Below are 26,497 nucleotides of genomic sequence, written 5' to 3'. Positions count from 1 at the left end.
TAATGGCAGCATAAACTATATCTGCAAGTAAAGGGACATGAAACCCATCATTTTCTTTAATGATTCACATAGAGTATACCATTTTAAACAACTTTCCAATTTACTTTTATTATCTAATTTGCTTTGTTCTCTTGGTATCCTTTGTTGAACTGGGAGCTAGCCGCTGATGGATGGCTGCACATATATGCCTCTTTTTATTGGCTTACAGATGTGTTAAGCTAGCTCCCAATAGTGAATTGTTGCTTCTTCAATAAAGGATACCAAGAGAATGAAGCAAAATTCATAATATAAGTAAATTGGAAAGTTGTTTAAACCGTTATTCTCTGTCTGAGTCATGAAAAAAAAATGTGGGTGTCATGTCCCTTTAAAGGAACAGTCTGCTCTAGAATTCTAGAATTTTTATTATTTAAAAAGATAGATATTCCCTTTACTACCCATTCCCCAGTTTTTATAACCAACACGTGTATCTAAGACTCTGCAGACTGCCCCCTTATTTCAGTTCTTTTTACAGACATTTTAGCCAATCAGTGCCCTCTTATAAGTAACTCCATGGGCTTGAGCACAATGTTATCTATATGGCACACATGAGCTAATGCCCTCTAGCTGTAAAAACACTGTAAAATGCATTGAGATAAAGGGGAACTTTTAAGGGCTTAGAAATTAGCATGTCTAAGTTTAGCTTTTAACAAAGAATACCATGGGAACAACGCAAATTTGATGGTAATAGTGAATTGGAAAGTTGTTTAAAATTACATGCCCTATCTGAATCATGAATGTTTCATTTTGACTAGACTGTCCCTTTAAGCACAAGATTGCATATAATCTGTGTACAAGTTAAATATTTTAAAAGCATTGAAAACAATCTTGTTGGCTTCTTGAATATATTTATCTTATCTCCTTTGCCATGGCCATTTAGGGACAGATACAGTATATATAAACTGCTGCACTGATTTAGCAAATAGTGGGTTATGTTCTAAAGCCCGCAGGATAAAATGCAGCCCCTCTCAATTACAAGAGAAATGGGCAAAATACATAATGATACTTGTGTTGCAATGTTTCTTCGTTATTTATGTATTTATTTATTTTAGTTTTTTGCTACCCATAGTTGACATTTAAAGGGACAGTCTAGTCCAAAAAAAACTTTCATGATTCAGATAGGGCATGTCATTTTAAACAATTTTCCAATTTACTTTTATCACCAATTTTTCTTTGTTCTCTTGGTATTCTTAGTTGAAAGCTTAACTTAGGAGGTTCATATGCTAATTTCTTAGACCTTGAAGGCCACCTCTTAAGAATGCATTTTAACAGTTTTTCACCATTAGAGGGTGTTAGTTCATGTTTTTTATATAGATAACACTGTGCTCATGCACGTGAAGTTACCTGGGAGCCATCACTGATTGGCTAAACTGCAAGTCTTTCAAAAGAACAAATAAAGGGGCAGTCTGCAGAGGCTTAGATACAAGGTAATCACAGAGGTAAAAAATATATTAATATAACTGTTGGTTATGCAAAACTAGGGAATGGGTAATAAAGGGATTATCTATCTTTTAAAACAATAAAAATTCTGGTGTAGACTGTCCCTTTAAGGTAAATTCAATTTTTGTTTTTTTTTCTCTTTAAATATATATTATTAGTGAATGTGCTTGCCTTAAAGGGATAGTGTCTGCAGCACTACATGACAGCAGTTTTGCAAGAGCACTAGATGGCAGCACTATTTCCTGTCATGTAGAGCTCCAGAAATGTGCACAAGTAGCTATCTAGATATCTCTTCAACAAAGAATAACATGAGAACAGCGCTATGGAATATGATGGCGCTTCATAAATAAAGTATAATAATAATAATAATAATAATAATTTGATAATAGAGGTAAATTGGAAACTTTTTTAAAAATTGTAGTCTCTGAATAATGAACAATTTTTTTTTGGTTGCTTGTCCCTTTAATTTGTGTCATACAAGCCTCTGCTGACTCTCTGAGGAGGTGTGGTTTTAAATGCTGGTGCACAGGACGCTCACAGCATATGTGCGTATGGCTCTAAAAAAAAAGCAGTAAGAAGTTTTACTAGAAGCAGTTTTGCTAATCAAAATATGTTACAAAAATGCTTCTATTTAATTGTACACCCCTGCACATTTCATTTTGCATCTTTCTATCCCTTTAAGAGAACAATTGACACCTCCAAATAAGGCAAATATTGGGTGGAGTTTGGCTATAGAAAGATAACTGCAGTAAAAATGATGTTAACATGTTTAAAAAATGTTAAGATTTGACTGAAAATGTCTTGTAATTGGAAGGAGTTTACTGTCCCTTTAAGAGTGTAAAGTGACTATTGCAGGCTTTAGTCACCATAGTAAATGAATACAGGGTAATTGTGTAACATACATTTAACACCCACACTGACAAAGTGAGATAATTAATATTTTACAAGGAGTCTGTACAGTCTGTAAAACACTGATCTGCTCTCTTTATAAATAGCTGAAATCTGGGATAGGAAAACATTATTCAAGAAGTTATAATGTCACTAGGCAGGTAATTTAAAATAAACAAGTCCAAAGTTTAAAGAAATATGGTGCTAGGTGTAGGTTATATCCAAAGAGTATCTTATCTATCACTTCATCACATACATACCAATGAAAGCAATGCCTAATTATCCTATTAAAGCAGTTTAAATTAATCAAATAAAACAGCAATATGGAAGACAGAGAAAATAACCAACAATTAATGTAGTAAGAATTAAACATTCATGATTCAGACAGGGCATGAATTTTAAACAGCTTTCCAATTTACTTGTATCATCAAATTTGATTTGTTCTCTTGGTATTATTTGCTGAAAGCTAAACCTAGGTAGGCTCAAACTGATTTTGACAGTTTTTCACAGCTAGACAGCGCTAGTTCATGTGTGCCTTATAGACAACATTGCAGTTATTTAAAAGTCAGCATTGATTGGCTAAAATGCAAGTCTGTCAAAAGAAATGAGATAAGGGAGCAGTCTGCAGAAGCTTAGATACAGGATAATCACAGAGGTAAATAGTGTATTAATATAACCATGTTATGAATGGTAATAAATTGATTATCTATCTTTTAAAACAATAACAAATCTGGAGTACACTGTTTTTTTTTAAATCTGCCAACATATAGTAAAAGAAGATTATCTTGAAATAAAGCAGGATTTGGTAGTAATTTTTTTTTTACAAATAATAATTCTTAATACATCATTATTATTATTTATTTTATATAATAATTGTTGTAATAATAAATATAGCAGGAAATACTAATAAATAATAATCATAACCATAGTTACTACTACTAATAAAAATACTAATACAAATACAGCATGGCAACAGATGACTTTATTTTCTGACAATAAAGGACTAAATAAATTGATTGCATAATAATTAATTAGGGTGAAATGACAAGACACTCTATTGCTACAGTTTATAATCAGACAAATGACAACATCTTTACGTTTGCTATAATGTGTAGTAATAGCAGAAGCATTAGATGTGACACACTACACATTCCATCTCTTGTTGTGAAATCTCCAGTTTAGCCAGTACTGTAACTTTCCTGCGACCTCTGAGCAGTTTCACTTGCGTTATTGGCTCCTCCCAGAGGCTGCTTCATACCTGGGAACAGGTGTAAGGGAACAAGGAAACCTAATAGGGACAACCCATCTCCTGCTCATTTCTGGACTTGGTCTTCAGGATGTCACAAGCAGAAGCGGTCCATGGTGACAGAGCCCAGAACCTGTGGGTGATTTCAGGTTCCCATTCATGGGGAACTAGTGGGGATGAAGAATTGGATGGTAAGGGGTTGAAGTCACCCTTTGCTGTAGAGTGGCAGCCAGAAGAACAGCTGTCTAGCTTAAATCTTAACTCCCATGAAGAAGAAGAGGAGACCATTGACCTTGGAGAGACCACCACAAAGTCTGCAAGTCTGGACACATCTGCTGAAGTGAGGGACAGCTGCAGGGAGCATGGGGAGAAGCTTAGCTTATTTTGCTGTCATGACCAGAAGCTGATTTGTCACCACTGCACGACCCTAGGCAGCTGCCAGTCTCACAGGACCAAGTCAGTGGAGGAGAGGGCATCCCAAATCAGAGTGAGTTGTGCTGTCTGTCTGTGCTGCACTGCAGATATATGTGACAGGTTACCTGCAATGGGTCCTGCTGCAGGCATTGCCCTTCTCTGTGGGTTCATGTTCCCTTTTTTGCTTATAAAATCGTTGGCAAATAACGAGTTAACCCTACACACCCTGTTCATTTTCACACTGTGTGCTCTGGAGAGAGGCGGATGCTGAAGTGCTGCAATATAGCTCTTATTGTAATGAGCTGCCAGGTGACTCACTGCAGCAAAATGGAACGATTTCTGGGCTGTTATTAATGCCTAAGTGTGCCTGCTGTCAGATGGCACACATCATTCCTGCCAGTGATACTTGTGTGTGGGTGTGTGGGATTGGCATGTAAGGGCAACAGGAAGCTGCCCTCTAAAATAATATATGGATCTGTGCTTGTGTCTGTAAACGTGCAAATGAAAGGTCTGTGTCTTATCTATGCAATATAATTATTTTCTGTGAACTTTGTTGGATAAATATTTCTATACAACTATATATAAGTATTTGTATATATTCTACACACACACACACACACACACATATATATATATATATATATATATATATAGTATATGTGTGTGTGTATGTAGATAGATAGATAGATATACATATCACTGTCCTAATTAATCTCTGTGAACTGTTGTATTCCTATTTCTATAGAACTATATATAAGTATTTATATAGGTTGTAATAGGTTGTAAACATAAACCTATATATATATATATATATATATATAGATATAGATATAGATATAGATATATATACACATAGATAGAGAGAGATAGAGAGAGAGAGAGAGAGAGAGAGAGAGAATGAGAGAGTTAGGTAGACACTGTATATACTATATATATATATATATATATATATATATATATATATATATATATATATATATATATATATATATATATATATATATATATATATATATTAGATATTTAGATATCACTGTTCTTCATTCAATAAAACTATAAAAAAAAATGAGGATAAGAAAAATGTCTAATTGCTATATTCAGGAGCTAATTCACTAAACTGATTCAACTTCAAAGGATAACATGAGAACAGGATAGATTTGCATCAGCAGTACGTTGGAAGTGAGTCTATGGGTGTGTGTTTGTTTGTTTACAGGAGAGACCCTTAGCTGCGTAAATGTAAATTAGCACACTGTATACCACAGCAGAGTATACACAGTTCAATATGCCAGATCACTTATTAGCTGAACAAGGCAGATGTAAACACATATGTATATAGATCAAACAATGGTTTATAATGAAATGACAGTACAAGGTATGGCAAGCTTTTAATGGGTTGTTGTTTTTTAGACTAACATAAGTTCTGGAGTAGACATGGGTAATTTGAAATTAGAAGTTGTATCTGAAATGAAGAGCAGTACATTTCTAACACCATTATGAAGTATTTCTTTCTTTTGCTAATCTGCTTCTGTTAGTGTGACAATTGTGCATCATGGCATAAGACAACCATGCTCTGACACTTGGGAAATATACAATGTGGGTCTTAATCTCTATAGAACAGGTTTGTGTGTCTGGGCAAATTCACTCTTTCAGATTATTGTGTAATATTATGGGGTTCATTCACTAGAGCTTACACACAACTGTTCCACAGAGAATAAGGTGAGGCTGGATAGTCTATTAGTGACTTATATCATGTGAAATGCAACATATTTCTGTCTCCTGGCTAAGAGATATTTGTTCATAGCTATAGAGTGAAAGTAAGTTATGTGAACCTATATATGTTTTTTGGAATATCCAGTAGATATATCACTGATCTCTACTATGAGGCTGTGTTCCTAATAATTATTTGTCTATAGGCATCTCTTATTAGGTGTTAGGAAATATGTCTCTTGGTTACATTATGTCTTTATAAACAGGGCTGCAATTGTGTGTCTAATTGGACATAAAAGAGAATTCCCTAGTATGTTAGAGCATTTTATAATGACACTGTTGCTTGCATATAACTGTGTTTAATTCATGCAAAGCACCAGAATAATAATGCACTAAATCATGATTTTTTTTTACCTCAGATTAAGAGTTAAATGATGATTGGTAGAGCTGTCAGACAAATATGTGTTTCAATATTAAAGGGACATAAAACACGAAATAAATGCTAGATAGAATGATGCATTCAAAGAAAAGATTAGTCTGAAAATAACACGTAGATGTATTTTTTTGTTTCATTAGTTGATTAAATATTGACAAAATAAGTGTAAAGTTTTAGTGTGTGTAAAACAATGGGGGCTGCCATGTTGTAACTTAGGTTACCTTCTCTGCTGTGGCCAATGAGAGACAGTTATAAATAGATCGCTAGAGTGTGCAACCAATGGCTGTGTGGAATATAACAGTGTTCTGCACTTCCATTTCTAACAGGAACTGGAAAGCCTACAATTTCAGAAAGGAATTACAGGTAAAGGGGACAAAATAAATAATTAAAGTCTATTGTAGAGATTATATATATATATATATATATATATATATATATATATATATATATATATACACATACATACATACATACATACAGTATCTCACAAAAGTGAGTACACCCCTTATATTTTTGTAAATATTTTATTATATATTTTCATGTGACAACACTGAAGAAATTACATTTTGCTTTCAAACAGGAACTGGAAAGCCTATAATTTCAGAAAGGAATTACAGGTAAAGGGGACAAAATAAATAATGAAAGTATATTGTAGAGTATATATATATATATATATATATATATATATATATATATATATATATATATATATATATATATATATACATACACACACACACACATACAGTATCTCACAAAAGTGAGTACACCCCTTACATTTTTGTAAATATTTTATTATATATTTTCATGTAACAACACTGAAGAAATGACATTTTGCTACAATGTAAAGTAGTGAATGTATAATAGTGCCTGTATAACAGTGTAAATCTGCTGTCCCCTAAAAATAACAACACACAGCCATTAATGTCTAAACCGTTGGCAATAAAAGTGAGTACACTCCTAAGTGGAAATGTCCAAATTGGGCCCAATTAGCCATTTTCCCTCCTTGGTGTCATGTGACTTGTTAGACAAGTGTGTCTTGCCTATAGTCAAGCATGGTGGTGGGAGTGTCATGGTCTGGGCCTGGATGAGTGCTGCTGGCACTGGGGAGCTACAGTTCATTGAGGGAACCATGAATGCCAACATGTACTGTGACATACTGAAGCAGAGCATGATCCCCTCCCTTCGGAGCCTGGGCCGCAGGGCAGTGTTCCAACAAGATAACGACCCCAAACACACCTCCAAGACGACCACTGCCTTGCTAAAGAAGCTGAGGGTAAAGGTGATGGAATGGCCAAGAATGTCTCCAGACCTAAACCCTATTGAGCATCTGTGGGGCATCCTCAAGCTGAAAGTGGGGGAGCACAAGGTCTCTAACATCCACCAGCTCCATGATGTCGTCATGGAGGAGTGGAAGAGGACTCCAGTGGCAACCTGTGAAGCTCTGGTGAACTCCATGCCCAAGAGGGTTAAGGCAGTGCTGGAAAATAATGGTGACCACACAAAATATTATCACTTTGAGCCCAATTTGGACATTTCCACTTAGGGGTGTACTCACTTTTGTTGCCAACGGTTTAGACATTAATGGCTGTGTGTTAAGTTATTTTGAGGGGACAGCAAATTTACACTGTTATAAAGGCTGTACACTCACTACTTTACATTGTAGCAAAAAGTCATTTCGTCAGTGTTGTCAAATATATTTATATATATGTGTGTGTGTGTGTATATATATATATATATTTTTTTTTTTTTTCTTCAAGCAGGGATTGCACTCACTGGATTTGGATAAAATAATTCGTATTTATTATGTGGTAACGTTTCAGGGTTTGCAGACCCCTTCCTCAGACCAAACAATGTGCAAGTAAAAACAGTGAATCTTAAAGGGACAGTAAACCTTAAAAATAATGTTATATATATAATTATATAACATTATATTAGCTCAAACATTGTCAAACCTAATATTCCCTTATAATTTTTAAAAGAAACGGCTGTTTTACAGACCCGCTCTCTGTGATCTTCTGAGCGGGTCTGTTTGTTTTACACAGCGCATCTGGCAAGCTGTATAGTCACAGCCCGGGCCGACCGCGCCATTATACTAATTGCAGCTCGCTCCTGCTCTGTCTGACAGCGGGAGCGAGCTGCACTTAGTATAATGGCGCGGTCGGGCCGGGACTATACAGCTAGCCTGATGCGCTGTGTAAAACAAACAGACCCACTCAGAAGATCACAGAGAGCGGGTCTGTAAAACAGCCGTTTCTTTTAAAAATTATAAAGGAATATTAGGTTTTGCAATGTTTGCGCTAATATAATGTTATATAATTCTGCACTATGTGCAGAATTATATAACATTATTTTTAAGGTTTACTGACACTTTAAATATGCTAAGCCCCACCCATCAAACAGTTCAGAAAATTGCGCCAAAACTGTGTTTCCATGGCAGCATCACAGTTGCCAGGTTACAAACCTAAACAAACATTAAATTCATAGTGTATTCCCATAACATAAAATGTATTCTAGTGCAAAGAAAGATAGTGTATAAATACAATTAAACTATTCTTAGTATCATGCATGTCACTTCAAAAGCGTTCATAAATTCAGAGTTAAATACCATTGCACGTATTAACTCATATGGTTCCCATTTAAATCAGACATCTAGTACAATAGACCCTAAGCGGATGTCTGATTTAAACACAGTTTTGGCACAATTTTCTGAACTGTTTGATGGGTGGGGCTTAGCATATTTAAGATTCACTGTTTTTACTTGCACATTGTTTGGTCTGAGGAAGGGGTCTGCAAACCCCGAAACGTTACCACGTAATAAATAAGAATTATTTTATCCAAATCCAGTGAGTGTAGTCCCTGCTTGAAGAAGAATCTATTGATATATTGACTTTGCACACTGGTCGATGACCTACCTGAATTGTGATTGCAGATACACATGGGAGATATATAAATATATATATATATATATGTGTGTGTGTGTGTGTGTGTGTATATATATATATATATCCAAGTTGGTCTGATGAAGGGGTGAACACCCCGGAACGTCACTTGTTTATATGGAATAAAGCACTTTTTTATTTCACCTGCATCAAGTCCAGTGAGTGCTTTTGTTATAACTTGGATATTTGATCTTTCTATAGCACCCTGGCAGAATTGAAATTTACTGTTTGTGGGAGTGCACTTATTTCAGTGGATTATATATATTTATATATTATTTTTTTTTAAAGGTGTAGCAATTCATTCAAAACTTATTATTCTGGTTTCTAAAATAAATATAAATAAATATCTATATTTATTTATATTTATTTTAGAAACCAGAATAAAATACCAGGTAAAATTTGAGAACTTCCATCTAGGAATAAATGTATTTCTCTCTCAATGTGAGAGATGTGTCTAAGCATATTAGAGATGCTACTATTAGAAGGTCTCAGAAGGAGAGATGTTGCTCTTGCCAGATGTTCTATGCTGGATTTAGGAATAATAACGCTTCACTGTTCTCTCCAGGACCTTTTTAGCGGCTGCACCACCTGGCTGATTTTACTGACCACTCGGCTAAAATTGTAGCCAATATTAAGCTAAAATTAGCTAATATTAAAAATGTTCAATTTATATTGCACAAATTATCATTAGATACATCTATGTTAAATTATGCAATTAATTTGTGCTTTGGATAGAAGAAAATTATATAATATTAGAAAATATTACACTGCTCTGCTCAGGACCAGCAGTGCACCGCAGTTCCCGAGCACCACAGGTAAACTTTATGTTTAAACCCTTTGCTGAGTTAAAGCATGTTCTTTTTCAACTATAATAGCCCTTTAATCACTGTACATTGGAGACAATTCTCTTTGAATGTTAAAGGTATGGTCATCTGGATATTAGAGGCAGCTCTCTCGAATTATTTAACCCGTAGCTCCCTAAATGCTGTAGGTAGGTGTCTATGAATGTTACATGCATATCTGTCAGAATGTTGAAGGACTCTCTGCCTTGATGCTACTACTATGGATGTTAGAGATAGATTTAAATGAATACAGCAGGTAGGTTTCTCTGAATAAGCAAGCTAAACATATCTTCTCATGTTGAAGGTGATTTGATCAATGGATACTTGAGACAGAGACAAATTGTTCTGGATGTTGAACGCATGCCTACTTGATTAATGTAAATTAGTACCTTTAAATGTCAGAGGAAGAGCTGTCTGCGCGTTTAAGGTTTATATGTTTATTGGAGGTAGGTACATAGGAGTGGAGCAGGTATATCCACCTCAATGTTAGACATAGTGCCCTCTGGATATAGGCAGTTCTATGTTATCTATTCCAGTCCATCAGAATTATTGTGCAAAGCAAAATGTACAAATTTTATTAGAAAGTAAATTTCAACTTTCAGCTGAGTAACATTGCCTATACCAGTGATGGCTAAACTTGGCTTTCAGAACTACATTTCCCATGATCCTCATCTAGACTGTAGAGCATCATGGGAAATGTAGTTCCAAAAACCTCTGGGGTGCCAAGGTAAGCTATCAGTGCCTTATACCTTTGGTGGGGGACATTTTACAGACAATATTCCATTATATCAGAAAAACAGTTTTCTGGAGTTTTGTCCTTTTCAAATTTATCAGCCATGATCTTTTTTCCAAACTCATGTTGTCCCTTTCAAGCGCATATCTTGAGTGCATGCGCCATCTTTTTAATGCAAACACTATCATTTTTTATTTTAATAAACAATTACAAATATTTCTTAAATCAAACTTTTAAATGATGAAACTAACACATAACAAATACAAACCTCAGAACATTAATTTATGGTTGAAATTGTTTGGATGTTAAAAAAAAAAAAGGTAACTATAAAATGAAACAAAATTATGTGAAATTATTAATTGCACACCAGGAATTGATATTGGGCTAGATTACATATGGAGCGCAAACGTTTGCACCTGATCGATAAAGGGTACCGCGGGGGTTTGCACTTATTGGGCAATTGTGATTTACGCTAGAATCATTGCAGAGACTTCAGTGCTCTGGTTAACTGTTAGAAAAAAGATATTTATTTATATCTGTATATATGTATTTACAGAAATATATACACATATAAACACTTAAATACATTTGTATACATATAGACAGATATAGAAGTTCATTGGATCCCTTTGCCGTTAAGTAGATGAAAACATGTAAAAGCATATTTATGAAATATTTATATTTAATAAAGGTTTTAACTATGTATTTACTGTAAATATTATACATTCCAATGTTCTGCACATAGCAGCATATGTTCTATGTATTTGTAAATAGATATTCCTTTATATATCTGTATATATCTATACCTACATATAATCATCTATATATAGGTATAGATATATATTGTACCAAAATACCATCAGATATATATAGAAATATTTACTTATGAATAAATAGAACATATTCTGTTATGTGCAGAATATTGGAATGTGAAATATTCATATTTTCAGGTTGGGTTAGCGCAAATGAGAATATGGGATCGTGTTTGCGTAAGAGCGGGGTGTTTTTTTTACACTTTTTTTTCTCTATTGACTTCTATGGGGTAATACATGAACGTGCATGCGATATTCTAACTTTGCATTTTTGCGCTAGTAGGGTTACCGCTAGAGCTAAAACAGTTTACTTTCAACTCGTAATACGAGCACAACCCAACGAGCGCAAAAATCTTACTTCTAGTGCAATAAATGCTCAAGCGGGAGCGTTAATTTGCGCCCCACTCGTAATCTAGCCCATTATTGGTTAAGTAGAAAAGCCTTAACTCATAAACACATATTAGACACTCATCATAATAATCATCAATATTGAATTAATTAGCTTTCAGATTTTACTTAAAGGGACATTAAACACTAAATAAATCATTGCTTGAATGAATTATTCAGAACAAAGACTAGCCTGAGAATAATTTGTACATGCATTTTATAAAAATTATATTAGTTGTTAAATATTGAAATAATAAGGGTAAAGTTAATGCCCATAAAACAGTGGATGCCGCCATATTGTAACTTAGCTTACCTTTTCTGCTGAAGCCAATTAGGAATGGTTATATATGGCTTACTAGAGTGTGCAACCAATCACTGAGTGCAATACAGCTGTGTCTGCACTTCCATGTTTAATATGAATTGGAAAGCTTACAATATTCAGAATTAAATTTACAGGAAAGGAGAACAAAATAAATAATGAAAGTATATTGCAAAGTTGTTTTAATACATGTAATTAAATACTTTATATTAATATCTTGTGGTGTATAATGTCGCCTTAAAGAGATATGAAACCACATTTTTTTTTTATTTAGACAGAGCATACAATTTTAAATAAAGTTTCCAATTAACGTCTATTATCAAACTTGCTGTATTCCGATGGTATTCTTTGTTGAAGAGACAACTAGGTAGGTGTTTGGAGCACTACACGGCAGGAAACAGTGCTGCCCTCTAGTGCTCCTTTAAATTGATAAATAACTTTTTTTATTCTTTAATTTAGAAAACGACAGGGTACATAAAGCAAAAAGGAGAAGAAAACACAGGATATTATAACCAGACGTGCAATTGTTGACATATATAGTTCATGGTATCTTAATATCTGTGTTAAAGAGACACTGTAGTAAAAAAATATCCATCATAGCTCTAAAATATGAATGAAAATAAAGATATTTACAATGCCCATCACGTTTCCAAAACGTACCGTTTCTTAGCGAACTGCCTTGAAAAATTTAATTTTTTTTCAAAACCACTACCTTTCACTCTGTTACCGCTTTCCAATCCTCACGGCCAACTCCAGTTGGAAGATGGCGACTGTTCTGCGCGATGTGCATGCGCGATATAGGTAAACGTCATCAAATACGCCTAACCGATTAAAAATTGAAATGCACATGCGTTATAGGGAATCCAGTGCGGGTAATGTCGGTATCTGTGCCGCATTCTGCGCAAGCGCAAATAGACCAATCAAATTGCGCTTGCGTAGTTTTAGATAATCTTATTCTAATTACATGCAAAAACTAGACATTGGATTGGTCATTGTGTGATACCGTGTACGGCCCAATTTTGAGGGCTGGATGAAGTGATGTCATGCGGGCAATATCAAAATGTATTTTCTAAAGAAATAGAGCTTTGTTTCTAGATATCATAAGATAGATTGAATTTGTTGAAGAAATGTGATTAAAAATATGTGAGCCGTTTTTTAGGTACAAAGCAAAAGTTAGTAATCCTTTCAGTTGAAACTAATAATTGTACATTCTGTCTAAATTTTCTTTTATATTCCCATACCACGGGAAAGCAAAAAATAACACATATCAAAACAAACAAACAAAATGATTTCCCCCCTCTGTAACCCAGTCTATAGATCCTGCCATATTCCAAGAAGGACTAAGTCTGTATTTCTAAATTGAAATATAATAATTTCTTGTTATGAAATTATAAGAAATTAAGAAAGAACAAGAAAGAACTATTTTATATGTATTCATTTGTTTTTTCATTAGATGTTGCTGTTATATCATCTACTAATTCAAATGGATTTGTTTTTTTCAATCACCTGCTTTTCTAATGCACTAGGATAACATATGAAAAACTCTCCTGAGTTACTATGTTTTTGGATGGGAATTCTAATACACTGGAGTATCAGCTAGTGAATCTTCCTCTGTGTCACCCTGTAAGACATTATTTTTCCATTTGCCTAAATAATAGTCCTTGGTATCTACTGATTTGGCTACTAACGTCCCTGGGAGAGTAGAAGGGGATAAAACTTACTGGAATGCAGGAACTGCCTTGAAACTCAATCTTTTCAGATAAACTTTCTCCAGCTCACAGGGTTTCATACAATCCAGCAAAGGCTGGGATGTTATTATACTGCAAGTTCAGCTAACAAGGCTGCATTCTCTGGTTTGTGGGACACGCACAATAGATTCTTTATTATGTTTTGGCTTTTGTTGGAAATAATCAAAGAACACTTAGGAGTTAGGTTACCATTAGCCCATAACCCTAACATTTGGACACTATGTATTTTTAAACTTTAAAGGGACAGTCTACAAAGGAATTTTTATTGTTTTAAGAAGATAGATAATCCCTTTATTACCCATTCCCCAGTTTTGCATAACCAACAAAACACAGTTAGATTAATACACTTTTTACCTCTGTGATTACCTTGTATCTAAGCATCTTCTGACAGCCCCCTGATCACATGACTATTAATTATTTATTGACTTGTATTTTAGCCAATTAGTGCTGTGTTCTGCTGGCTCTTAAATAACTCCTCGGACATGAGCACAATGTTATCTATATGGTCCACATGAACTAGCAGTATCCTGTTGTGAAAAGCAAATAAAATGCGATAAGAGGCTGTCTGTGGTGGTTCAGAAACAGGCAGAAATTTAGAGGTTTAAATGTTATAAAGTATATTAATATAAAAATGTTGATTGTACAAAGCTGGGGAATGGGTAGTAAAGGCGTTATCTATCTTCTTAAACAATAAAAAGATTAGTGTTGACTGTCCCTTTAAAGCAAGAAAAAATGCTAAACTCCTTGGTACAGAATGTTAAAAGGACATAGTTGTTATGGGTTTTTTTTGCAAGAGATTTCAGAATTTATTTTATAAAAAAAATGATTCCTTTTTAACGCATAATACATTTAACCTTTTAAAGACGTTAGGACGTTCTATGTCGTTCTAACTGTGCTGGGCTTTAGCACCATTAGGACGGCATGGAACGTCCTCACCGTTTGGCTGTCCTGAAGCCAACTGCGCTTACTGCATGGGATCAGGTCATGGTGGGCGTGCCTAGCGTTGTAGGCTCGCCCCACTGACCCGATACCATCACTGAAATCTTGCGACCGTGAACTTCAATTTGTTTACATTGGAACGTTGTTTCGATGAAGACAATTTTAACCCTACACAAAAGGGTTAATCAACCTATTGTCCATTCCCTCCTGTGTACACAAAACAAATATACACAGATTTTTCTTGGTTACTTATTTGGGAACATCACATGATACATCAGGTGTAAGCAAACTTGGCACCACAGATGTTTTGGAACTACATTTCCCATGATGCTTAGCCAGGCTAAAGAGTATCTCAGCATCATGGGAAATAAAGATCCAAAAAAAATCTGGGTTGCCAAGGTTGCAGACTCCTGTGATACATCATCATGGGAAGCATAACTCAACACTCTGCTCATGCTGCCTTAGCTTATTCCTATATTGTATATATGTTGGGTGCAGAAAAGGGAGGGGACGGGCAGTTATTTATCTTTATTATGATATACTTTTTCAAGGATCAGCAAATACAGTAAATTTGCATAATCAACAAACACATGATAAAAAGACAATGCAATAGCACTTAGTCTAAACTTCAAATTAATTTTTTTTCTGACAAATTTCAAAGTTACTTCTATTTCAACTGCCCCTTGTATCATGTGACAGCCATCAGCCAATTACAAATGCATATGCATTTATTCTGTTATTTCTTGCACATGCTCAGTAGGAGCTGTTGACTCAAAAAGTGTAAATATAAAAAAAAGGCTGTGCCCATTTTGTTAATGATAGTAAATTGGAAAGGTTTTTACAACTGCATGTTCTATCTAGATCATGAAAGTTTAATTTTGACTTGAGTGTCCCTTTAAATGTGCAATGTATTTCATTTCATGGGTTGCCACAGACTGCTGTTAAAGGGACACCCAGATGAGAAATTACTTGAAAGTGATGCATATCACTCTCTACAGTGGCGGCTCTAGAGTTGGTGAGGCCTTAGGCAAAAATTCAAATATGAGGACTCTCTTATGTGTAACTTTTATAACCTATTAAGTATATCCATGTACTGTACACCTGGTTGTGTAGGGAGAGAAGACAGAGTTTAGTCTTGAGGACAGAATGCAGAGAGAGTAAAATATATATATACCTATATATATATATATATATATATATATATATATATATATATATATAAAGAACAAGAGAAAGGTGAAAGAGAGAGAAAAGGGAGAGAAAGAGGCGGGAGAAACAGAGTCAGAAGCATGTGTGTTGAGAGAGATGAGAGAGGATAAAATAGGGGGAGAGAGGAGGAAAAGAAAGGAGAGAGTAAGAGAAAGAAGAGTGAAGAAAGAGAAGGGAATTAGAGAGATAAGAAAAAGAGAAGAGGGAGAGAGAGAGTAAAGAGACAAAGGAGGGAAAATAGGGAAAGAGAGTAAAAAGGTGGAGTCAGTGAGTAAAGAGAGGAAAAGAGGAGAATGTTAAGAGCATAGATAGAGGCCCCATCATGAGTGAGGCTAGGTAGTAACCTATTTGGCCTAACACTAAGGCCGTCTATACATCTCTGTTTTAAAAAGGAAGATTTTTTTTTGACCTCAGTATTTCTTCAGCTCACCAGAGTAAGTCCTTCAGCTACTTTATGTACTGCTATCTCGCACAATCAGCCAATCTGCTTCATAAGTATTGAGATCACACTTTGCTTTACTGTGATCTTGTGAGATTTCACCATAGTCTTGCAAGATGAAAAAGTAAAATTCCTTATACTAAAGAAATAAATAAAGTGACTGTGCTGCACAACCCAAATACATGTTCTCTTGTAAGTCCCAGGACAAGCATTACGACTGGTTGCTTAAAGTTCCCTCACAATAGGAAGTGGCTACTGATAAAATTTTGAGTTAAAATATCTTCCATTTTACATAGAGATGTGATATTTTCTAGCCAACTTTTCACAGATATGGGTATCAAGTCCCTTTAAGGGGATACAAATATAAAAGCAAAATTAAAATTTACTTTGTTTTAAGTCACAGCTTATAGTGAGGATTTTACTTTACAGTGGTGCACTAAACCATTCGTTTGAAGACATTTGTGTAATAAAATTTCAGCTTTTGGAACATTAATTGTGCACGCAGATCTTCATTTCTGATATATATTAAATGAATTAAATGTCCCTTTAATAAGTATACATGTTTCCACAATAAGCCCAAACTTTTATATTTAGCGTTTCCTTATGTTTGTAAACTGGGCGGTTTCAAAACACTAAAGAAACTACTAATAAAATCCTTTTGCTTGTGCTTCAGAATAAAATTGTGGATCATTGTGAGAAATTACAGCTGCAGACGGCTGGAATCGAGAAGTACCTTGCAGATGCCCTGCCGGACAAGATCCCACGCGTGGCGGTAAAGTCCAATTTGTTTAATGCACAAAATGTTCTTACTTTTTAGCTTACACTTTAGTTTATTTGTTACGAGAAAGAATGCAGACAAGGGTCTCTCTATTATAATGGATATCAGTTTATGGCAATTAAGAATTCCAGAACAGAATACCTTTTTAAAATGTAATTGTAACGGCAAAAATATTTGATGCTCTGTAGATAGTCATGGGTCAATCCATCTCAAGTGGTCCAATAATTGTCAAGTTGGTTGCTTGACCATTACCTCTATGTATTAGTATAACCACCAGTTTTTTATTTTTACTTTATTTAACCACGACATGCATCTTTTGTGTTATGGTGCACAACAAATTTTGGTTAAACAGATGTTTATGGAAACCTCAATAATTCAGCTCAGGATGGTCCTAGTTCCTTGGAACAAAAACTCATGTATAGAGCACATTACAAGGTACACGTTTTGTACATTCATGTGAGTTGGATGCTAGGAGCATTAGTGTGGTTTTTTTTAAGTGATGCGTGAATAGATTTGACCCACATATGAAAATACAGTGTTAAATTGGGTGTTTTGCAAATGAATAGGGTCATAAACAGAGCTATGGGGCCCCATTTATTAAGCAGTGAATGCTGCTTCGGAGCCCAATCGTTTCAGGCTCATCTGAAACGGAAGTTAAGAAGCAGCGGTCACAAGACCGCTGCTATTTAACTTGGTGGCGGATTAAAATCATCCCGATACGATCTGGATAATTGACAGCCCCTGCTAGCGGCCGATTAGCCGCCTGTGAGCAGGGGGCGGAATTGCACAACCATTACACTAGAAATGCTTGTGCAATGTTAAATCGCTGTCGGCATTTAGTGAGGTCGAGGGGACGGGATTTGCTACAGCGAATCATGTCCGCTCAACTATTAATAAATCTACCCCATGGTGTTGTTTCTCCTGTGATAAAAGTGACTATAGCCGAGAAGAAAAGGAGTTAAAGGGACACTAATCCCATTTTTTTCTTTCGTGATTCAGATAGAGCATGCAATTTTAAGCAACTTTCTAATTTACTCCTATTATCAATTTTTCTTCATTCTCTTGCTATCTTTATTTAAAAACCAGGAATGTGATGTATAGGAGCCAGCCCATTTTTGGTTGAGAACCTAGGTTATGCTTGCTTATTGGTGGGTAAATGTAAGCCTCCAATAAGCAAGCGCTATCCATGGTTCTGAACCTAAAATGGGCTGGCTGCTAAAATTTACATTCCTGCTTTTAAAATAAAGATAGCAAGAGAACGAAGAAAAATTGATAATAGGAGTAAATTAGAAAGTTGCTTAAAATTTCATGCTCTATCTGAATCATGAAAGAAAAAAAGGAAATTTATGCTTACCTGATAAATTTATTTCTTTTACGTTATGACGAGTCCACGGATTTCATCCTTACTTATGGGATACAATACCAAAGCTATAGGACACGGATGAAAGGGAGGGACAAGACAGGAACCTAAATGGAAGGCACCACTGCTTGAAGAACCTTTCTCCCAAAAACAGCCTCAGACGAGGCAAAGGTATCAAATTTGTAAAATTTGGAAAAAGTGTGAAGAGATGACCAAGTTGCAACAGAAGCATCATTTTCAAATGCCCATGAGGAAGCCACAGCCCTAGTAGAATGAGTCGTAATTTGTTCTGGAGGCTTCTGTCCAGCAGTCTCATATGCCACACAGATGGTACTCTTCAGCCAAAAAGAAAGAGAGGTAGCCGTAGCTTTCTGACCCCTACGTTTCCCAGAAAACACAACAAATAGTCGCCTGCAAATAGAACTTCAAGGCACGGACTACGTCCAAATTATGTAACATACGCTCCTTCTTAGAGGAGGGATTAAGACACAAGGAAGGAACAACTATTTCCTGATTAATATTTTTGTTAGAAACAACCTAAGGAAGAAAACCAGGTTTAGTACGTAACACCACCTTATCAGAATTAAAAATAAGATAAGGAGAATCACATTGTAATGCCGAAAGCTCAGAAACTCTGCGAGCAGAAGAAATGGAAACCAAAAATAAAACCTTCCAAGATAATAACTTAATATCTATGGAATGCATGGGTTCAAACGGAACCTCTTGAAGAACATTAAGAACTAAATTCAGACTCCAAGGAGGAGCAATTGGTCTAAACACAGGCCTGATTCTAGTCAGGGCCTGACAAAAAGACTGAGCATCTGGAACATCTGCCAGACGCTTGTGAAGTAAAATAGACAAAGCAGAAATCTGTCCCTTTAAGGAACTTGCTGACAACCCCTTCTCCAATCCTTCTTGAAGAAAAGCTAAAATCCTGGGAATCCTAACCCTACTCCATGAGTAGCCCTTGGATTCGCACCAATAAAGATATTTACGCCATATCTTATGGTAAATCTTTCTAGTAACAGGCTTATGTGCCTGAATCAAAGTATCAATGACCGCATCAGAGAATCCCCGCTTAGATAAGATCAAGCATTCAATCTCCAAGCAGTCAGCTGCAGAGAAATTAGATTCGGATGATGGAAGGGTCCCTGAATGAGAAGGTCCTGCCTCAATGGAAGCTTCCATGGCGGCAGAGAGGACATGTCCACCAGATCGGCATACCAAGTCCTGTGAGGCCATGCAGGAGCGATTAGAATCACCGAAGCCCTCTCCTGTTTGATCCGTGCAATCACCCGGGGAAGGAGAGCAAACGGTGGGAACACATAAGCTAGGTTAAATGACCAAGGCACTGCCAAGGCATCTATCAGTTCGGCCTGAGGATCCCTGGACCTGGATCCGTATCTTGCAAGATTGGCATTCTGACGAGACGCTATCAGATCCAATTCCGGTCTGCCCCACCTGAGAATCAGGGTGGCAAAGACCTCCGGGTGGAGTTCCCATTCCCCCGGATGAAACCTCTGTCTGCTCAAAAAATCCGCCTCCCAGTTGTCCACTCCTGGGATGTAGATTGCTGACAGATAACAAGAGTGAGCCTCTGCCCACCAAATTATCTTATCTCCCTGATGATTGATGTAAGCCACAGTCGTGATGTTGTCCGACTGACAACGGATGAATTTGGCCGAAGCCAACTGAGGCCAAGCCTGAAGCGCATTGAATATTGCTCTCAACTCCAGAATATTTTTTGGAAGTAGAGACTCTGACCGAGTCCACACACCCTGAGGCTTCAGGTAATTCCAGACTGCACCCCATCCTAGTAGACTTTCGTCCGTTGTCACTATCACCCATGAAGGTCTGCGAAAGCACATCCCTTAGGACAGATGATCCAGCGACAACCACCAAAGAAGAGAGTCTCTTGTCTCCTGATCCAGATCTATCTGAGGAGACAGGTTTGCATAATCTCCATTCCACTGTCTGAGCATGCTCAGTTGTAGAGGTCTGAGATGAAAACGAGCAAACGGAATGATGTCCATTGCCGCCACCATCAATCCAATTACCTCCATGCACTGAGCCACTGATGGCCTAGGATTGGACTGAAGGGCTCGGCATGTATGTAGAATCTTTAACTTTCTGACGTCTGTCAAGAAGATCTTCATAGAAATAGAATCTATTAGAGTTCCCAGGAAAGGAACCCTTGTCTGTGGAATTAGTAAACTCTTCTCTAGATTCACTTTCCACCCGTGAGTCCTTAGAAAAGACAGAACCATGTCGGTATGAGACCTTGTCAGTTGATAAGACGAATCCTGGATCAGAATATCATCCAGATAAGGTGCCACTGCAATGCCCCGCGGTCTGAGAACCGCCAGCAGAGGCCCTAGAATCTTCGTGAAGATCCTGGGTGCCGTGGCCAACCCGAAAGGTAGAGCCACAAACTGAAAATGTTTGTCCAGGACGGCAAACCTTAGAAACTGGTGATGATCTTTGTGGATAGGGATATGAAGATATGCATCCTTTAAGTCCACTGTAGTCCTATATTGACCCTCCTGGATCAATGGAAGAATTGTCCGAATAGTCTCCATCTTGAAGGATGGGACTCTGAGAAACTTGTTCAGACTCTTGAGATCTAAAATGGGTCGGAACGTTCCCTGTTTTTTGGGAACCACGAAAAGGTTTGAGTAAAACCCCTGCCCCTGTTCCTGTTTTGGAACAGGACAAATTACTCCCATAGTGGAGAGGTCTTTTACACAACGTAAGAACGCCTCTCTTTTTATCTGGTTTACAGACAATCGTGAAAGAAGAAACCTTTTCCTTGGGAGGGAATTTTTGAACTCCAGCTGATACCCTTGAGACATGATTTCTAGTGTCCAGGGATCCTGAACGTCTCTTATCCAAGCCTGGACAAAGAGAGAAAGTCTGCCCCCTACCAGATCCGGTTTCGGATCGGGGGCAGCCCCTTCATGCTGTATTAGGAGCAGCAGTGGGCTTCTTGGGTTGTTTACCCTTATTCCAAGCCTGGTTGGGTCTCCAGACGGACTTAGCTTGTGCAAAGTTGTCTTCATGTTTAGCGGAAGAGGAAGAGGGGACTCCCTTGAAATTTCGAAAGGAACAAAAATTACTCTGTCTACCCCTCTGCTTAGATGTTTTATCCTGAGGTAGGAGGTGACCCTTACCTCCCGTAATGTCAGAAATGATCTCCAAGTAAGGCCCGAATAGGGTCTTGCCCTTGAAAGGAATAGCCAAAAATTTGGATTTAGAGGACACATCCGCAGACCAAGATTTTAACCATAAGGCTCTGTGCGCTAGAATGGAAAATCCTGCATTCTTAGCTGCCAATTTGGCGATCTGAAAGGCGGCATCTGTAACAAAAGAATTAGCCAGCTTAAGTGCCTTAATTCTATCCATTATTTCTTCTAAAGAAGTCTCAGTCTTAAGAGACTCTTCTAAGTTGTCAAACCAAAAGGCAGCCGCAGTTGTGGCTGGTACAATGCAGGCCGTCGGTTGTAATAGAAACCCTTGATGAATAAATAGCTTCTTTAGAAGACCCTCCAACTTTTTATCCATAGGGTCTTTGAAAGCACAACTGTCCTCAATAGGGATAGTCGTACGCTTAACCAGGGTACAAATAGCACCCTCCACCTTAGGGATCGTTTGCCAAGAGTCCCGAACGGTGTCAGGTATAGGGTAAATTTTCTTAAAAATAGGGGAAGGTGAGAACGGGATACCCGGTCTTTCCCATTCCCTAGTAATAATTTCCGAAATTCTCTTAGGAACTGGAAAAACGTCAGAATAAGATGGAACCTCTAAATACTTGTCCATCTTACACAATTTCTCTGGAGGGACCACATTAGAATCACATTTGTCCAGAGTCATCAAAACCTCCCGCAGTAACAGGCGGAGGTGTTCAAGTTTAAATCTGAAGGACATGACGTCCGAGTCTGTGTGGGGTAATGCACTTCCTGAGTCAGACAGTTCCCCCTCAGACAGAGCCTCCCTACCCCCCAATTCAGAGCCCTGGGAAGTTATATCGGAAATAGCTATTAAAGCCTCAGAAGTTGCAGGGACCAAGTGGGCCTCTGTCCTGCTGCATTTGCCCTGTAACACTGGCAACTTAGATAAAACTTCTGTAAGAGAGGATGATATCACTGCAGCCATATCCTGCAGAGTAAATGAAGCAGACGCCGTTGAAGAAAATGGCGTCCCCTGTGCAGGCGTTAAAGGCTGTGACGCTTGGGAAGAAATATGCGGACTACCCTGACTTTCATCAGTCTGAGGAGAATCATTAGATATATCTTTATTAAAGAAAATTTGTTCTTTACACTATAAAGCCCTTTCGAAACATGAGGGACAAAGTGTAACTGGGGGTTCCACAATGGCATCTAAAAACATAGGACATGTAATTTGTTCAAGGTCATCCATGTTTTATAACCTGAACCAAATGCAAGCTTGGTCAAAAATACTGATAATAACTATGCAAATATCTAATAAAATGTTTTTGCGGAGCACTGTATCTTTAAATACAAAAGCAAAATAAATCAATCTTGGCCCCTAAGGCAGAGCGCAAATTTTACATAGTCTGCACGAAGGCCTCAGAATAAAACACTGGTAAACTTTTGAAATATACCCCAGTCACCTCGCCGCAGCTCCGCTGCGGCTCCTACCTTCTTCCACGTGACCTCACCCCACTAGACTCCTTAAGCATGGCGCACCTAAGTCGCTTGTAAAATATCGCTACAAGCGGACTTAGGAGCCGTGAGGAAATGCTGCACCGGACAACTGAAGAATGAACTGCCATATCGTAAGCGCGCAAAAACATAGGCCCCGCCCATCGTGGGCGTAACACCAAACAGTCCCCACATCAGGATACCGCCATTTACCGGAGCCATATTAGTGAAAACATATCCCCTCCGGAACTTTCCCCAGCGTCAGCCACCTTTAAAACACAAACCGGAACCTTCTTTTCCATGTCCGTTATTGTGAATATACATACATTAGGTCCCAGCGCTTCAAGGCTATAACATGCCTGATTGTCTGGATAAACATTTTAAGGTCAGTTTCTGTACACACCCCAGTGCTTCTAGGTTATTATAATGTCAGAGTGTCTGGGTATTAAGTAAATGTTAAAAGGAAGCCCTTCAAGCTAGCCCCTGTATAACAGTATAAGCACAGTTCTTCTGAAATATGCAGCGCTCCAGAATAATAAACTGCACCTACCTCTATGCTGAGGAACAGCATGACAAGTTCACAGTATCAATAGGTCCACTCTTGCTCCTGAGGTCCTGTGAAAGTAGAAGGGTCTTGGTAACAACCTCTAAGACCATATACAGAGAAAAACAGCACAGTCTTGGGAGGCGCAGTGGAGACAAAAATCCACCAGTTCCCATAGTCTAAAAACGACTATCCAGAAGCTGCTCTGTAACCAAAATAGTACACTTTGGCACCATTTCAAAATAAAAAACTCTTGATTGAAGCATCTAAACTAACACCTCACTTTACCTCTTCCTATCACTAACACAGGCAAAGAGAATGACTGGGTTGGGAGGGAAGGGAGGAGCTATTTATGCAGCTCTGCTGTGGAGCTCTTTGCCTCCTCCTGCTGACCAGGAGGCGATATCCCATAAGTAAGGATGAAATCTGTGGACTCGTCATATCTTGTAAAAGAAAATTGGGTTCAGTGTCCCTTTAATGTGTACAAGGGTAGGATGTGATGTTATATCAGTTTGTAAGTTCCATGAAAACAAATTTAAAATAGCACCACCTATTTGGTAACAGTTAAAACATTTTTTATTAAAAAAGGACTATGAGAAATTGGATTAGAGCACATATTAAAGGAAAAGAAGAACTATCCTCTAAAATGTGTCCTTGGTAGTCCACTGTGTCCCACCTGCTACGAAAAATGTTTGCAATAAAAAAAAAGACACATGTATGGAGCAGAGAGAGGACTATGTGCTACCCAAAGATTCTCTTCTCAAGGTTGACTCTTGGCTTATCCCATGCATCCAAGATTAGTGCAGATAAAGAACGTGCTCTGAGAGCTAGAGTAGGAAGGATTTTTGAAACTTTGAAAAGGAATCTACATCAAAAGTGAAGAACTAACTGAACTTCATGAGCTGTAACTCAAGGATATCATTCGATAAATGTAAGAGAATTCTTGGTATAAGAAAAACATAATTTATGTAAGAACTTACCTGATAAATTAATTTCTTTCATATTGGCAAGAGTCCATGAGCTAGTGACGTATGGGATATACAATCCTACCAGGAGGGGCAAAGTTTCCCAAACCCCAAAATGCCTATACATACACCCCTCACCACACCCACAATTCAGTTTAACGAATAGCCAAGTAGTGGGGTGATAAAGAAAGGAGTAAAAAGCATCAACAAAGGAATTTGGAAATAATTGTGCTTTATACAAAAAAATCATAACCACCATAAAAAGGGTGGGCCTCATGGACTCTTGCCAATATGAAAGAAATGAATTTATCAGGTAAGTTCTTACATAAATTATGTTTTCTTTCATGTAATTGGCAAGAGTCCATGAGCTAGTGACGTATGGGATATCAATACCCAAGATGTGGAACTCCACGCAAGAGTCACTAGAGAGGGAGGGATAAAAATATACAACAGCCATTTTCCGCTGAAAAAATAATCCACAACCCAAAATATAAGTTATTCTCATAATGAAAAGAAAAACTTAAAACATCAGCAGAAGAATCAAACTGAAACAGCTGCCTGAAGAACTTTTCTACCAAAAACTGCTTCTGAAGAAGCAAATACATAAAAAACGGTAGAATTTAGTAAATGTATGCAAAGAGGACCAAGTTGCCGCTTTGCAAATCGGATCAACTGAAGCTTCATTCTTAAAAGCCCACGAAGTGGAGACTGATTTAGTAGAATGAGCTGTAATTCTCTGAGGCGGGGCCTGACCCGACTCCAAATAAGCTTGAAGAATCAAAAGCTTTAACCAAGAAGCCAAGGAAATAGCAGAGGCCTTCTTACCTTTCCTAGGACCAGAAAATATAACAAATACACTAGAAGTCTTCCTGAAATCTTTAGTAGCTTCAACATAATATTTCAAAGCTCTCACCACATCCAAAGAATGTAAGGATATTTCCAAAGAATTCTTAGGATTAGGACACAAGGAAGGGACAACAATTTCTCTACTAATGTTGTTAGAATTCACAACCTTAGGTAAAAATTTAAATGAAGTCCGCAAACCGCCTTATCCTGATGAAAAATCAGAAAAGGAGACTCACAAGAAAGAGCAGATAGCTCAGAAACTTTTCTAGCAGAAGAGATGGCCAAAAGGAACAACACTTTCCAAGAAAGTAGTTTAAAGGGACAGTAAACTTTAAAAATAATGTTATATAATTCTGCACATAGTGCAGAATTATATAACATTATATTAGCGCAATCTTTATAAAACAAAATCTCCCCTTTGAATTTTTTTTAAAAAACTGCTGTTTTATAGACCCGCTCTCTGTGATCTGCTGAGCGGGTCTGTTTTTTTCAAACAGCGCATCGGGCCAGCTGTATAGTCACAGCCCGGCCCGACAGCGCCATAGCACTAAGTGCAGCTCGCTCCTGCTGTCTGACAGAGTTGGAGCGAGCTGCACTTAGTGCTATGGCGCGGTCAGGCCGGGCTGTGACTATACAGCTGGCCCGATGCGCTGTTTGAAAAAAACAGACCCGCTCAGCAGATCACAGAGAGCGGGTCTGTAAAACAGCAGGTTTTTTTAAAAATTCAGAGGGGAAATTTTGTTTTATAAAGATTGCGCTAATATAATGTTATATAATTCTGCACTATGTGCAGAATTATATAACAT

General features: G+C 37.3%; 1 protein-coding gene across 1 annotated transcript in view; it reads left to right on the top strand.

Moving 5' to 3' along the window:
• Positions 1-3,584: 3,584 nt before the first annotated feature.
• Positions 3,585-26,497, top strand: part of BSPRY (B-box and SPRY domain containing) — a 48,568-nt gene continuing 25,655 nt past the window's right edge. The window contains exons 1-2 of the mRNA XM_053696047.1: positions 3,585-4,097; positions 17,211-17,309. Of these exons, the coding sequence (XP_053552022.1) occupies positions 3,702-4,097; positions 17,211-17,309 (495 nt within the window). The 5' untranslated portion in view covers positions 3,585-3,701. The remainder of the gene's footprint in view (positions 4,098-17,210; positions 17,310-26,497) is intronic.

This window comes from Bombina bombina, chromosome 12 (assembly GCF_027579735.1).
Source record: "Bombina bombina isolate aBomBom1 chromosome 12, aBomBom1.pri, whole genome shotgun sequence".
Taxonomy (NCBI): Eukaryota; Metazoa; Chordata; class Amphibia; order Anura; family Bombinatoridae; genus Bombina; species Bombina bombina.
The sequence above is the reverse complement of the archived record's forward strand: the minus strand, read 5'-3'. Positions and strand labels throughout refer to the sequence as shown.